At 62.2% G+C, this 12,389-nt stretch overlaps 1 protein-coding gene across 3 annotated transcripts; it reads right to left on the bottom strand.

Moving 5' to 3' along the window:
• Positions 1–5,139: 5,139 nt before the first annotated feature.
• On the bottom strand, positions 5,140–9,481 carry TGIF2 (TGFB induced factor homeobox 2). Of its 3 annotated transcripts, none has more exons than XM_052683707.1 (3): positions 9,413–9,481; positions 8,406–8,644; positions 5,140–6,592 (listed from the first exon to the last, which is right to left on the bottom strand). In XM_052683707.1, exons 1-3 carry the CDS (start codon positions 9,447–9,449, stop codon positions 6,008–6,010), a joined length of 861 nt encoding a protein of 286 aa, XP_052539667.1. In that variant the 5' UTR covers positions 9,450–9,481; the 3' UTR covers positions 5,140–6,007. The 3 variants fall into 3 exon arrangements, with proteins under 3 accessions (XP_052539667.1, XP_052539668.1, XP_052539666.1); XM_052683708.1 differs by lacking the exon at positions 9,413–9,481 and adding an exon at positions 9,182–9,303; XM_052683706.1 differs by lacking the exon at positions 9,413–9,481 and having other exon boundaries at positions 8,406–8,737.
• Between the last annotated feature and the right edge of the window lie 2,908 nt (positions 9,482–12,389).

Below are 12,389 nucleotides of genomic sequence, written 5' to 3'. Positions count from 1 at the left end.
TGTGTGAGTCAGCATTCTGTACTGACCAGTGGGGTGCATGTGTGTGCTTTTGGAGATGCCTTCATAGTCATACAACGGAAGTATATTTCCATCAAAGTTTGGCTGTAAAGTAACATACTCAACTTTGTGCCTAGAGAGACTCACTTGGCGATTACACCGTTGGGTTTCTGGGGCGGGCTGGGAAGCTTCTGCATTTTTTGAGATCTCTAGCACTGAAATTGGGAAGACAAGTGAGGGGAAGGGCGTTTGTGTGATACAGCGCTTCTCAAGAGTGCTGAGGCTGCTGCTCGGGGTGGGCGTGCAACTGCACCGTGCTGCGAACGCTCTGTCTGCCTGCGAGGCGACGGCCTTTCTTCCTCTGCCCCTCAGCAGGTACCTGCAGGCTCCGGGCATAGCCAGCTGCAGCTGCCCCAGAGAGGCCCACAGCTGGGCCTCAGCACTCACTGCTGGGAGGCGCCCCTGGGCACGCAGCAGGCAGACACGTGGTAGCAGCTCTGTCAGCCGTGCAGCCACTCTGCTGCACTGAGGCTGTGCTGTGCTGTGCTTCACTGCATGCCCTGCTGTGCTGTGTGCCGTGCTGCGCTGCGCTGTGCTGTGCAGTGCTGTGCTGTGCTGTGAAGTGCTGCACTGTGCTGTGCAGTGCTTTGCTGTGCAGTGCTGCGCTGTGCTGTGAAGTGCTGTGCAGTGCAGTGCTGTGCTGTGCTGTGCAGTGCTGCACTGTGCTGTGCAGTGCTTTGCTGTGCAGTGCTGCGCTGTGCTGAGAAGTGCTGTGCAGTGCTGTGCTGTGCTGTGCTGTGCAGTGCTGCGCTGTGCTGTGCAGTGCTGTGCTGCGCTGTGCTGCGCAGTGCTGCACTGCGCTGTGCTGTGCTCTGCTGTGCAGTGCTGCACTGTGCTGTGCAGTGCTGCACTGTGCTGTGCAGTGCTGTGCTGTGCAGGACTGCACTGTGCTGTGCAGTGCTGCGCTGTGCAATGCTGTGTGGTGCTGTGCTGTGCTGTGCAGTGCGGGCAGCCATGGAGGCACATCAGGCTGTGTGCTTTGCACTGCACTCATCCCGGGGCCTGGGGGCTCTGCGCTTAATTTCTACAGCTCGATAAATGCATATCTGTGTAAAGCTATATGCGTGTACATAGAAATAGAGAAAAGTAGATAAATAAGACGTTCATACATGTCCATAAACACGCTTCTGTACGACTATTTCTTTACCTGCAGCCACCTTCGCGTCCGAGCGCTTCACGGTGCGAAGAAGGAGCGCAGCCAATCACAGTGCTGCCTCAGAACACGTGGGCATGGGGTGTGAAGAATGGCCGCCGGCCAATCACAGAGCAGTGTGACGTTTAACAAAATGGCTGCTCCCGCCATAAAATGGCGGTCAAAACAAAATGGCTGCTCCCGTGTATGAGGGGGGAGGGTTTTCCGTGCTCCGTGTAATTTCGGGTAAGCTGATGAGAGGCCGCCGGACCCGCCAGCCAATGACAACAGACAACATGAAGGAAACCGGGGAGGAACTTCCGGGAAAAGTGGCCGCTGAGACGGCTGGAAAAGGCGGGACTTCCGCCGCCTGCTGAGGGCGGTGCGGCAGTCGCTGCTCCTCCCTGTGCTCGCGGGCAGTCCCGGCCCGGCGCGGCGGCTCCCTCAGGTTGGCCGGGTCCGAGCCCCGCCGGCAGCGCTGCGTCGATGCTTCTCCGGGGCGCGTACTGGGGAACGGGGTACTGAGGGTCAGGAGCGTGGGGCGCGGGTGGAGACGTGCCCGCCTGCCGGGGCCTCAGCCTCCTCCCACAGCCGTCTTCCCCAGCCCGGGTGCTGCCTGGCGGAGCCTCCCGCTCAGCTGCTGCCCCGCGTCTGACCGAGCGGTGCGCGCCGCCCGGCCGGCCGAGAGTCTTCGTGCATCACCGCAGCACGGGACGGGCACGTTGTGCCCACGTCCGGGCGCAAGGTCGCCTTTCTTTCCTGGCTTCGTGCGAATCTCCGCGGCTGTTGTTTTAAATGAGGGCTGCCCTTGTGTCAGCTGTGCTTTGGTCAAACTTACTTGGAATCAGCTCTGCCGCGTCAGTTTTCCTGTAAATAACGTGCGTGTCAGCTGGGATGGCTGTGGGATTCCCCTGACACCAGCAGTGCCCTTAGCATAAGTCGAGCGTACCGAGCACCCTGCAGAACTCTGACGCTGCGGCAGTGCACAGCTCCTAGCTGGGGGAGTGCCGGGAGGTGAGCCGGTGAGAGCAGCACAGCAGCAATGGAGCAGTTTGCAGTGCTGCCGAGATGGTGACACCACCTGTAGTTTGACCCTCTGATTGCACTGCTGTGGAGCATGCCACCTTGCTCTGCCCCTTTGCCCCAGCCATGGGGGCTGCGTTCACCTGGGAGCCTGGCCCTGGCCTCCCCACCACACGTATCTTCTCAGGGTAGTGGTGACGTCACATGTGGTATGAAAGCATTGTGTTAATGGGGCTTTTTTTAGCTAGATGGAGAACAGAGCGTGGCTGGGGCCGGGAGGTAGGACCCCTCCAAGGAGCACAAATCCACACTTCTTGCCTCGTAGGACAGAGGTGAGAGCTGTTGCCATCTCTGCTGCTCATTTTCATGGCTTCTTGCCCTCCTCTTCCTGCATAGGAGAGCAGGTGACGGGCAGTGGCAGAGCAGAGCCAAGCCCTGCGGCTGTGTTCAGAGGCAGATAACAGCCTCTGCTGCCCCAGTGCCCAGCCTCTTGTACCTTCCCATTGTCTCTTTACAGGGAAGGTGTTGAGGAGCCCAAGCTCTGCTGAAGTCTGGTGACCCCATGCCAGCAGGGCTGAATGCAGGTCCCCAAGGCTCTGCCCAAATCCTGCCCAAGCTGTGAGGGGAGCCCAGAGCCCAGCTTGGGGCTCAGGGAGCCTGAGGTGTCTCTTGGGGCTGCTGGAGAGGCAGGCAGAGCTGAGTGGGAGAGCACCAGCTGTGTTTTAATCTGCCACAGTCCTCATTGCTGCACAGTTTTCCCTATGCTGGGCTGTTGGCCCTGTTGACACTCAGTCCTTCGCTACCTCCCTGCCTCCAGGGTACCCCAGCCCACACCCATCATCAAGAACAGAAATCAGCAGCAGAAGGCACAAGGTGGGGTCAATCATTGCTGTTCCTTTCCCCAGAGTTGCCAAAAGGCATCCTTGGAGCTGCAGGAGTGAGGCTCTGAAGGGGACTAGGGGCTTACATCCTTCTATGGCCCTGCCTAGGGCCTGGGGCACAGGATAGGGCAGCAGGAACCATCAGGACTGCGGTGCAGGGTGTGAACATTGGAGGCAGATGGAGTACCACTGTGCACACCACCACCATCTGCCCCAGGCTGGGAAGCTCTGCTCAGCACTCAGCCCTGTCCCAGTGCCCAGGGCGGTGGTTCTGGTGCTGCTGGTGCTGCTGGTGCTGCTGCTGCTACCTTTGGGACTGTGTCACAGCTGCACGTGAAGGAGAAAGACTTGCTGCACTGGGGTCAGCTTTGCATGTCACCTGAGCATCAGGCAGGGTCAATACATGAACTGTTTATCATTTTTTCCCCATCAGTAAAGGTCTAACAGTGTTGTTGTCCAACTTCTCTGATCCAGGCCAGGCAGAGGAGGGTGCTCTCTGCTTGCAGACATCAGGACCCAGTGCTGTGGCAATGAGCAGGTAATGGCCTGCTCATGGCCAGACCAAATGGGGTAGGTGCAGGCTGGTGCCAGGCACAGGCCCCTTTTTTCCCTCACCCAGCAGTGGTTCTTAGACCTCTTAAGCTGCTTTGGCTGAGTGTCAGGAGCTGGGGGCTGGCACTGCAGCGCGTCAGCATGTTTTGTAATGAGGTGAGGGAGGAGCAAGTGTGACATAACACAGCCTGACTCAGATCTCGTATTTAAAAAAGAAACAAAACAAAAACTTTTATTTGACAACAGAAGAACAAACAAAAAGATATTTACAGTAGTTTTTTGCTCCAAACTTTAATTCCGAAAATCCCACCCCTCTCCCCCCCAACCCTGCAGATTCTTTCTGGTCCATCCCCAGGGTAGCAATACCATTCCATCAATACCAATCCATCTCACGGGCACAGCTGCAGCGCTCCTGCCACCAGTGCAGCAGCACTGCTCGTCCCCACTTTGGTTTGACTGAGGCAAAAATAAGGGGAGATGAGGGAAAAGCCTCTCCCTGCCAAGGGGGACAGCACTGGGGAGAAGGGCAACCTACAAATAAGGAAAGGCTGTCCTAAAGTTCAGGGCTTTCCCCAGAAAGGAGGGACAGGGCAAAAGCTGGACAGAACCAGAGCCCAGGGAGCTGAGCAAGGCGATGCTTGGAACTGCATGGTGAGCATCAGCCCCGCAGCGCTGCACTGGTGCCCCTGCCTGGCTGGGGACCATTGATGCTTGGCCCTCCACTGCAGAAGGGCAATCAGCCAATGCAATGCACTGCTGGCAAACTGTCCCCAGCCCCTCAGCGCTTGGGAGCTCTCCTTCCTCCCCTGTCACCTTTCCTCTAAACAAGAAAAGAGGAAGAAAAACAGCCCCCCGAGTCAGTGCTCTCCCCAGGCTCCATCTTCTGCAGAGCACCAGGTCCTGTGGACATTATCTCTAGTCATGCAACTTAACATCAGGCTAATAACCTACGATTAGTGTTTTTCAGGATAGATAACATAGGTGTGTACGTATCACTATTTAACTTCAATTTACAGTGAAACAGCGACAGCTCAGTTCCAGGACCCCTGCAGTGCCCAGGCTCTCAATCCAGCACAGAAAGCCATGCCCGGCAGGTGCCCATGACCCAGAACAGCCCCGGTCCAGCAAGCTCTGCTGTGCCAGGGCTCCCCCAGGCACCAGCTGATGCTGGAAGTCACCAACACCCCCTGTGCTGCTGGAGGGCTGCGGGGGCAGCGGGGAGCAGCAGGACTCAGCCCCCCCACGGCTGTGTTTCACCAGCGTTTGGCTGCTTTCAGGGGCAGCGGTGCGCAGTGAGCAGTGCAGCTGCAGAGGAACGCACAGCACAGGCTGCCCATGCTCACCACACGCCCCTTTCTAAAATGTTATTTGAAAAAAAAAAAAAAAAGTTAAAAAAATTAAATTAAAAACAAAAACCTTGGATACAAAAATTTCACAGTCGGCTTCGCGTCCGCCCCCCGCAGCAGCCTGCAGCCTCAGGCTGTACAGATGCTCTCTGCTCCAGGACACTGTGCACATCTTCAGCAGGAACATGTGAGAAACGCGGGGAAATCGCGGAAACATTTGTTGAAGAAATTTAAAATTTAAAAAAAAAAAAACAAACCAAAAACATGAATCATAATTAAAGGGAAAAGGCTTCAACAGCAACAAAAATAATTATATAAAAAAAAAACAAAACTGCTAAACAGCACCATCGAGATTTGTACTGGCATTATCTGTCACACCATAAGGCAGAAGATGAGGGTCCTGCATTTGCCACAGTTTCAAGTTTCCAGTTCGCCCGCCCCCCAGCCTTCTCCAGGCAGGATGTGGCTCCTGGCCAGCACCAGGCACTGCTGTGGCCCTCTGCAAAAACTGGAGAAAGGTACAAAAAGGATCAGAGACGTGGGAGAAAAAGAATTCCATCCACAATCCTTAAAACAGACACAAACTTTAAAAATATATATATTCTCTCTTCCTCTCCCTGAAGAAGTGGTGTTGGCTGGACCCTTGTTTCCAGGAATGAGAAAAAGAAGTCAGCAGGTTTTCCGAGGGAGTTCTGTGGCTTCGCACAGCGACCATGGGTCACGGCAAGGAGAGGACTCTGCCACACGGCTCTGCTTCCACCTGCGCAGGGCCCCCTCCCCAGCAGGAGCTCCGTGGCGGCAGGCATTCCCCAGGATGGGGCAGGACAGCCCTTCCTCTCTTCACCCCCTTGGTCAGCGGAGGTATGGGGATGCACAGGTCTGTTTCTGAGATGAGCTGTGAGAGGGTGCGGGAGGTCGCAGGCTCCTGAGGCCAGAGAAAAGGGTCCCGTGGGTGGCAGAAGGCTGGAGGTTGGGCGCCCCCGGGGAAGGGCACCCCGCAGGACCCGCACTGGGGGCTATTTGTTGACAGAGGCGCCCGGGGGCTCAGTCTGAGGTGAGAGGGGCAGCTGCCCGCCCTGCCGCTGCGATTCCAGCTCGGCCGCCTTCTGCAGTGCCACCTCCACCAGCAGCTGGAAGCTGCTGAAGTCGTCACCAAAGAGCTCGGGAGGCGTGGGGGGCGGCGTGTTGAAGAGTCCACTGGTGGGGCTGGCTGCTTCGGCACGCGCCAGCAGGGCCACGGTGCTGCCGGCGGCACCCAGCAGAGCTTTGGGGTGGGGGTCTGGCTCCACTCGCTGCAGGCCGGGCTGCTTCTCCCGCTCAGGGCTGCGGGCACCCAGCACCGTCAGGTTGCCACCCAGCGCCTGGGCAGGATGGCACAGTACCTGCGGGCATACTGATATTGGCAGCACTTTGGCAGCCCCCGCTGCCGTCACGGGAGGAACCACCAGCACGCCGGAGCCAGCGGCGGCCCCCCGTGGCAGGGTCACGTCGCCGGCTTTGCCCCCTCGGCGAGAGATGGTAAACTGGTTGGGGTCCTTCCCGTCCTTGCGCAGCATGTCAGGGAGCAGCCGCCGCCGGGCATTGATGAACCAGTTGCAGATCTAGGAGGAAAAAAAGGCACAGTGCTGTCAGCAAGAGGTTCTGTGCCTCCCTCAGCTACCGCGGGGCTCCTCCATCCCACATCTCCCTTGGAGGAGCAAAGCTGCCCTAGTAGAGCTGCATGCGAAAACCCCATGCCGGCTGCTTCCCGCCCCGTGCTGCCGGCCTGGGCAGCCCCTTTTCCCCAGCACCTCCATCCCAGCACCGTGAGCAGTACTGCCCAGCCCTGCGGCGTGCAGGCAGGCAGAGCATCACCCTCAGCATCTCCGGTACCCCCCCAGACCTGCGAACTGCAACCTCGGCCCCCTGTGGGCAGCAGGGGGAATAAGGCAGCCCGCTATCTGGTTCTGTGCCTGCCCCCGCCAGTGAGGCTGCGGCTGAGCTTTGAAGGCACTTCTCAACATCTGCATGGCAACGGGGCAGAGCTCCGCAGCTGCACCTTGGGAAGCCCTTTTGGAAGTACAGCAGCCGTGTATTCGGTTTCTGCCATGCATTGTTTCAGTGTCTTCATATAAAAAACTGCTTTTAAAAAAATGCCTACTTCCTAGAAAACAATTAGAAGAGAATAAATCAGGCCAAAAAATGATGAATATTTCCCAAATCAACAGCTCTGTAAATTATTTCCTTGGGGAAAGAGAACTTACCACAACTTCGATCACAGCAAGATCTCAGTTGTCCTTTTGTTGTCTTTCAGACAATATCTGGCATTTAACACCCTCCAATCCACGAGTCTTGCCCCCTCTTTCCTCACAAGCCCTCTCCCCTTACAAGCCATAGGCAGCAGCCCCCAACATGCTCCTGTAGCCCCATGGCACAGAGCCGCCACCAGCAGGCTGCAGCCCAGAACGTGGCACACAGCCCGGCACACGGCCTGGCCACAGAGCAGCACACGGCCCCAGGCTGCTCCAGCCACACTCCAGCACTCAGCTGTACGGGGCTGCGCAGGCCTCAGCTCCTCCGCTTTCATGCCACTGGGCTGAGTTTCGTTTTTTTCTCTTTTTAAAGAGAAAACCTCCACACTCCCGAGGGCAGGGGACGGGCGGCTGCAGGACTCACCGGGAGCTCACTGACCCCGACAGAAGACACGGGGCCACACAGCTGCCACCACCCTGCAGAGCCGGGGCCGCTGTGCACGCAAACAGGCGCTGGGAGCGCAGGGCCCGGCTCGGCCCCACTACCCAAACTCCAGGGGAGAACGGCCCATAGCCCAGCCTGGCTGCAGCCGTGCCCCTGGGGAAACCCAGAGACTGCACTGGGCCCTGCCACCCCGGGGCTTCAGGGAAAGGAACCCCGTACAGCCCTGCCAGCACCTCTGCAGAGCTCCCTGCCAGGCAAGCCCAGCACCCCAGGGGCAGGGCCAGGCAGGCTGCAGTGGCCCCAAGCCCACGGCCAGCCCCAGCCCCGGGCTCCTCATAGGCTGCTGGGCACAGGCCTGCTGCTCTGTCGGTGTTCAAACCGATAAGAGAAAATAAAAGTCTGCCTCACCGTTTCAGGAGAAGGAAACCAGACGGTGCCACGGCCCACGCAGCAGTGCCTGGGCCAGCAGCAGGGCAAGGAGCAGGGGAGAGCAGGGCTGGGCCGGCTGTCCCACTGCTGCCGTGCCGGGCTGTGAGCGGCCAGCGCTGCCCAGGGCCCCGGCACGGCGTCCTCCTGGGATGGCCGCCCCTGCCCCGGGGGGCCACAGGGGAATCCCGGGAACGCGAGGAAGCCTGAAGCACCCACAGGCCCTGAAGTGGCAGAGCATCACCTCGCGTGGCCCCATCCAAACGCAGCGGCAGCCCCCGCTCCAGGAGCTCCCAGGGAGGGGCCGCGTACCTGCAGCACGGAGAGGCTGGTCTGCCCCGAGAGGCTGAGCTTCTCCTGCTCCGAGGGGTACGCGTTGAAGCGGTGCTCGTACAGCCACTCCCGCAGGATTCGCACGGACTCCTTGGGCAGGTTGCCCCTTCTCTTCCTCTTGTTCGACTGCGACGGGTCCAGAGCCGCGGCGCCGTCGTCCTCTCCGAGGTCGCTGTCCGACATGGCGGGGCTGCCCGCGGCGCGGTGCTGCTTCGAGCCTGAGGGGGGAACGGTACCGCGCGTCGGGGCGAGCACCGGCACACACGGAGCTCCGCCCGCCGCGCTCCGCCCGCCCGAGCGCGCACGGCCCGCGGAGCTACGGGCGGGCCGGACCGGGCCCGGCTCCCCGCGGCGGACGGAAGACGAGAGCGCGGGCGGGGGAAAGAGGGGGGCCGCGGCCCCAGGGGCGTTGATACACGGGGGTTCCGGGGGACGGCGGGGCCCGGCCGCTGTCAGCAGAGAACGCGCCGGGAGGGGCCGAGAGCGGCGCCGCCCGCAACAGGTACCGGGCCCCGCAGGGCACAAAGCGGGCGGCGGGGGCCCGCCCCGCTTGCTGGTGCTCGGCAAGAGGGACGGAAACTCGAAACCGCGCGGAGAGCCAACGGAGACCCGAACTCGACCTTCCCCCCGCCCCCCGCGACCACCACCACCCGCAAAAAGAAATAAAAACCGACAAAACACGCCCCGGCCCGCGAACAACTGCCCCGAACTGAAGCCCCAAAAGACAAACAGCGCCGAGCGCGAACAAAACCCACCGAGCGCACCGGCCCGGCACTCGCACAAACTTTTCACGCCGCCCGAGGGGGGGCGACTCCCGGCCCGGCCGCACAAAGGGAGTGAGGCCGCGCCGCGAGTCCGCACCGCCCCGCCCCGCACTGCTCCGCACTGCCCCGCCGAGCCGCGCCGAGCCCCGCGCCGCCCCGCACCGCCGCGCACGCAGCCCGCGCGGGACTCCATGTTTTGCGCCGCTCCGGCTGCGCTCTTACCCCCGAGCCGCCGCCGCCGCCGCCTGGGCCCTTGCATGGGCAGCGCCGGGGTCGCGCCGCCGCCGCGCCGCGGCCGCGGTCGGGGGTGCGGGAGGAGGTCTCCCGCAGCGGCGGGGCCGGCGGCGAGGGGCCGAGGCGCCCCGAAAAGTTTGCGGGCCGCGGCGGTGACAGATGCCGAGACAGAGTTCCCTTTGTTCCCAAGGAGGCAGGAACTTGGGCCGGGCCCCCCGCCCCCGGCCCGCCCGCCCGCCCCCGGCTGTCACCGCCGCGGCCCCGCGGCGGCGCGGCGGAGTTGCGGACGGCGGAGCCGGGGCCGCCCCCTCCCGCGGTCGGCGCGCGGCTCCTCTCGGGACGGCCGCCGGCCCCCGCAGCGAGCCCGGGGTCCGCCGCCCCTTCCCGCAGCCCTGGCGCTGCGGAGCCGGCTGGAGAGCGAGCGGCGGGGAGCGGCCGGGGGTGGCGGCCCCGTAGGCCTCGGGCCGCCCCGGCACCGTCCGCGCCGTTCGGGCGGTTTTAACTCACGCGGTGGGAAATCGGAAACGGCGCCGCGGCGCTCCCGTGCCGGGGACTGGAGGGGGTGGGAAGGCGGCGTTCCGAGCGGCGGAGCGAAACGGGAACCTCGCTCGGGGGACGCGTGGGATCTCCCCCGCCCGCCGGCACCGCGCGCCCCGTCTGTGTACCGCCGGCGGCGGCACGCGTGGCTGTGGGGCCGCTCCTCGGAGCCCGGCGCGGCCGCGCGAGATCCGCACACCGCTCCCGCACGCGGCTCCGCGGGGCGGCCCCGCCGCGATCCCCGCTCGCAGCCGCTCTCCCTCGACGTTCCGCGGCGGCCGAATGAGAACCGCTTCGTTTCGCTGCCGCTAAATCCGCCACGTCTCCCGTGAACCCGCACCCCGAATCGCTCGACGCAACGCTACCGCCCCGCAGCACCCCGCCGCAGCCCCCGGCCCGGGGCTCCCGGGGGGACCCAACCCCCGCTCCCCGAGGCCGGGACGGCCGGGAACAGCCCCGCGGCCGTGCAGAGCCCCCCACCACTCCGGGCCCATTGACATGATAATGCCGTTAAACTTCGGCGTTTGGAAAACAATCGGGCGGGCGGTGCCGGAGGGGGATGCTGCGAACCGATGGGGCCTCGGGGCTGCCGGCTCCGCTCGGGCGCCGCTCTCTCCTTCCTTCGCCCCCTGCCGTTGTTGAATTTGTATTTTTTGATGCAAGGAAGGGGTTCCTGGGGGGGCCCTGCGGGGCGCTGCCTGCCCGAACCGTGCCCCCACAGCAGCAGGAACTGCGGGAAGGACGCAGGGGGGGAGGAGGAGGGGGAGGGAGGGGCCGTGGGGCCGCCGGCAGCGCTGTGCGGGGGGGTCGGGCCTGGGAGAAACCTCTCTGGGGAGGCTGCCATGTGCCAGCGCTGCCTGGGCTGCGGGCAAAAAACGAGCTCCGAGCGACGCTGGCTGCGGCCGCTGGCGAGCCGCTATCTGGGCAAAGCCCCTGGTCGGGGGACTGGCGGACGCGAACTGAGCTGCAGAGGTGCTGCGTTCCTCAGGAATGAGAACGTCCTTCTCTGATGAGAGAGGAGGATGGAGACGGTGTGGCCCAACAAGGAGAGGAGAAAGCAGCTGCTTCAGGTTAACCCCAAAAGATGGATTCCTGACTCGGTGTCCCTGCCTCAACCAAACATTCCTGACATTATGCCTAGTTTTGGTTTGGGAACTGAAACAGCACACCTCTGAAAGAACTGCTTTGGGAGTTTTGTTTTGGTTGTTGTTTGGGTTTTTGGGTTTTTTTAGGAGTAAAACCCAAGAACCCTTCATAAGAAAATGGCTTGCGGGTTTGCTGATACTTCTTCACCCACTGCACATGAAGCAGCTCTGCCCAAAGGGGATGAGATACCTCTGCGAGCACAGCTGGCCGCACGGACGCGGAGCAGCCGCACCGCCGGAGCTGAGCACTGCTGTGCTGCTGGAAACCTGGCCGGCAGCTGCGGAGGAAGCGCGGTTGAAGGGGAAAAGTCTCAAGGATCCGATCCTGTCCCAGGAGCTGCTCCTCGGCTCCGTGTAACCAGCAGTCCCACTGCGCGTGTGCCCTCAGCTCCTCTTTCGCCCGGTTTAAATCAAGCTGCTGTAGCAAATCCCGTTCTTTGCTGTGGGACTCTCGGCGCCCTTCTTTGAACGCTCCCAGCACCGCCGGGTCTGCTTTACGTTCGAGGTGTGGGCGATAAGGGGAGGCGATGGCCAGATACTGCTTTCTCTTAATCCCCGTTTTTTTCCCTCCTAATTCCTAGCATGTGATTGTTTCCTTTTTTTTCCTTCTTCTTTCTTTCCGTGCTTGGACGGCAGCTGAGCTCCGCCCTCCCGGGGGCCGCCCGTCCCCTGGTGCAGCGCGGTACGACGCACACCTGCAGCGCCCATTCCTCCCGAGCCGCGCTCCCCGCGCACCATCCGCGCTCGCAGCCGCGCGTCGCGCTGCCCGCAGCCCCGTGGAGCTCCGCACTGCGCGGCCCCGGCGCTGCAGCTCTGCGGGAGGACAGCCGAAGCCGGAGACGAGCAGCCCGAGGAGCTGGGGAAGGGCTGAAGCGGAGGGGCCGGCAGCGGGCTGAGACCTCCCCGCGAGCGCGGGACTACGAGGTTCCTTAAATGCCCGCGGCCCCACAGCTGCCGGCGGGGGCCGCATTCCCCGCAGCACACACCCGCAGCCCGTACCGCGCCTGCGGTGCTGCGTCCAAACGCCTCCCCGCGCCTGTCCCTCTGCCCGTCCTGTAGCGCAGCTCTCCTCAGCGAAGGCGGTAAATGGTGCGTAAGCTGATTTTGCAGATGGGTCGGGAATTATTTGGCTTCAAAATCAAATTAATTGCCTTCGGGAGGAGGAGCCGCAGCAGAGCAGCGAGGCGGGGGGACGCGGTGTGGGAGCTGGGGCGCGAGCGGCCCCAACCCAAACCCCGAACCCAGGGCTGCGCCAAGCAGGGCGAGAGCACAGAACACACTGC

This window comes from Tympanuchus pallidicinctus, unplaced genomic scaffold (genome assembly GCF_026119805.1).
Source record: "Tympanuchus pallidicinctus isolate F22 unplaced genomic scaffold, pur_lepc_1.0 scaffold20, whole genome shotgun sequence".
Taxonomy (NCBI): domain Eukaryota; kingdom Metazoa; phylum Chordata; class Aves; order Galliformes; family Phasianidae; genus Tympanuchus; species Tympanuchus pallidicinctus.
Note: the sequence above shows the minus strand (reverse complement) of the source record. Positions and strands in the feature narration are given on the sequence as shown.

Coding starts and splice junctions, on each gene's coding strand:
- TGIF2 (XM_052683707.1), bottom strand. CDS start 9,449: ATGCAAGGGCCCAGGCGGCGGCGGCGGCGGCTCGGGG. Junction 8,645..9,412: donor GCGGCGGCGGCGGCTCGGGG/GTAAGAGCGCAG, acceptor TTCCCCCCTCAG/GCTCGAAGCAGCACCGCGCC. Junction 6,593..8,405: donor CCAGCCTCTCCGTGCTGCAG/GTACGCGGCCCC, acceptor TTTTCCTCCTAG/ATCTGCAACTGGTTCATCAA.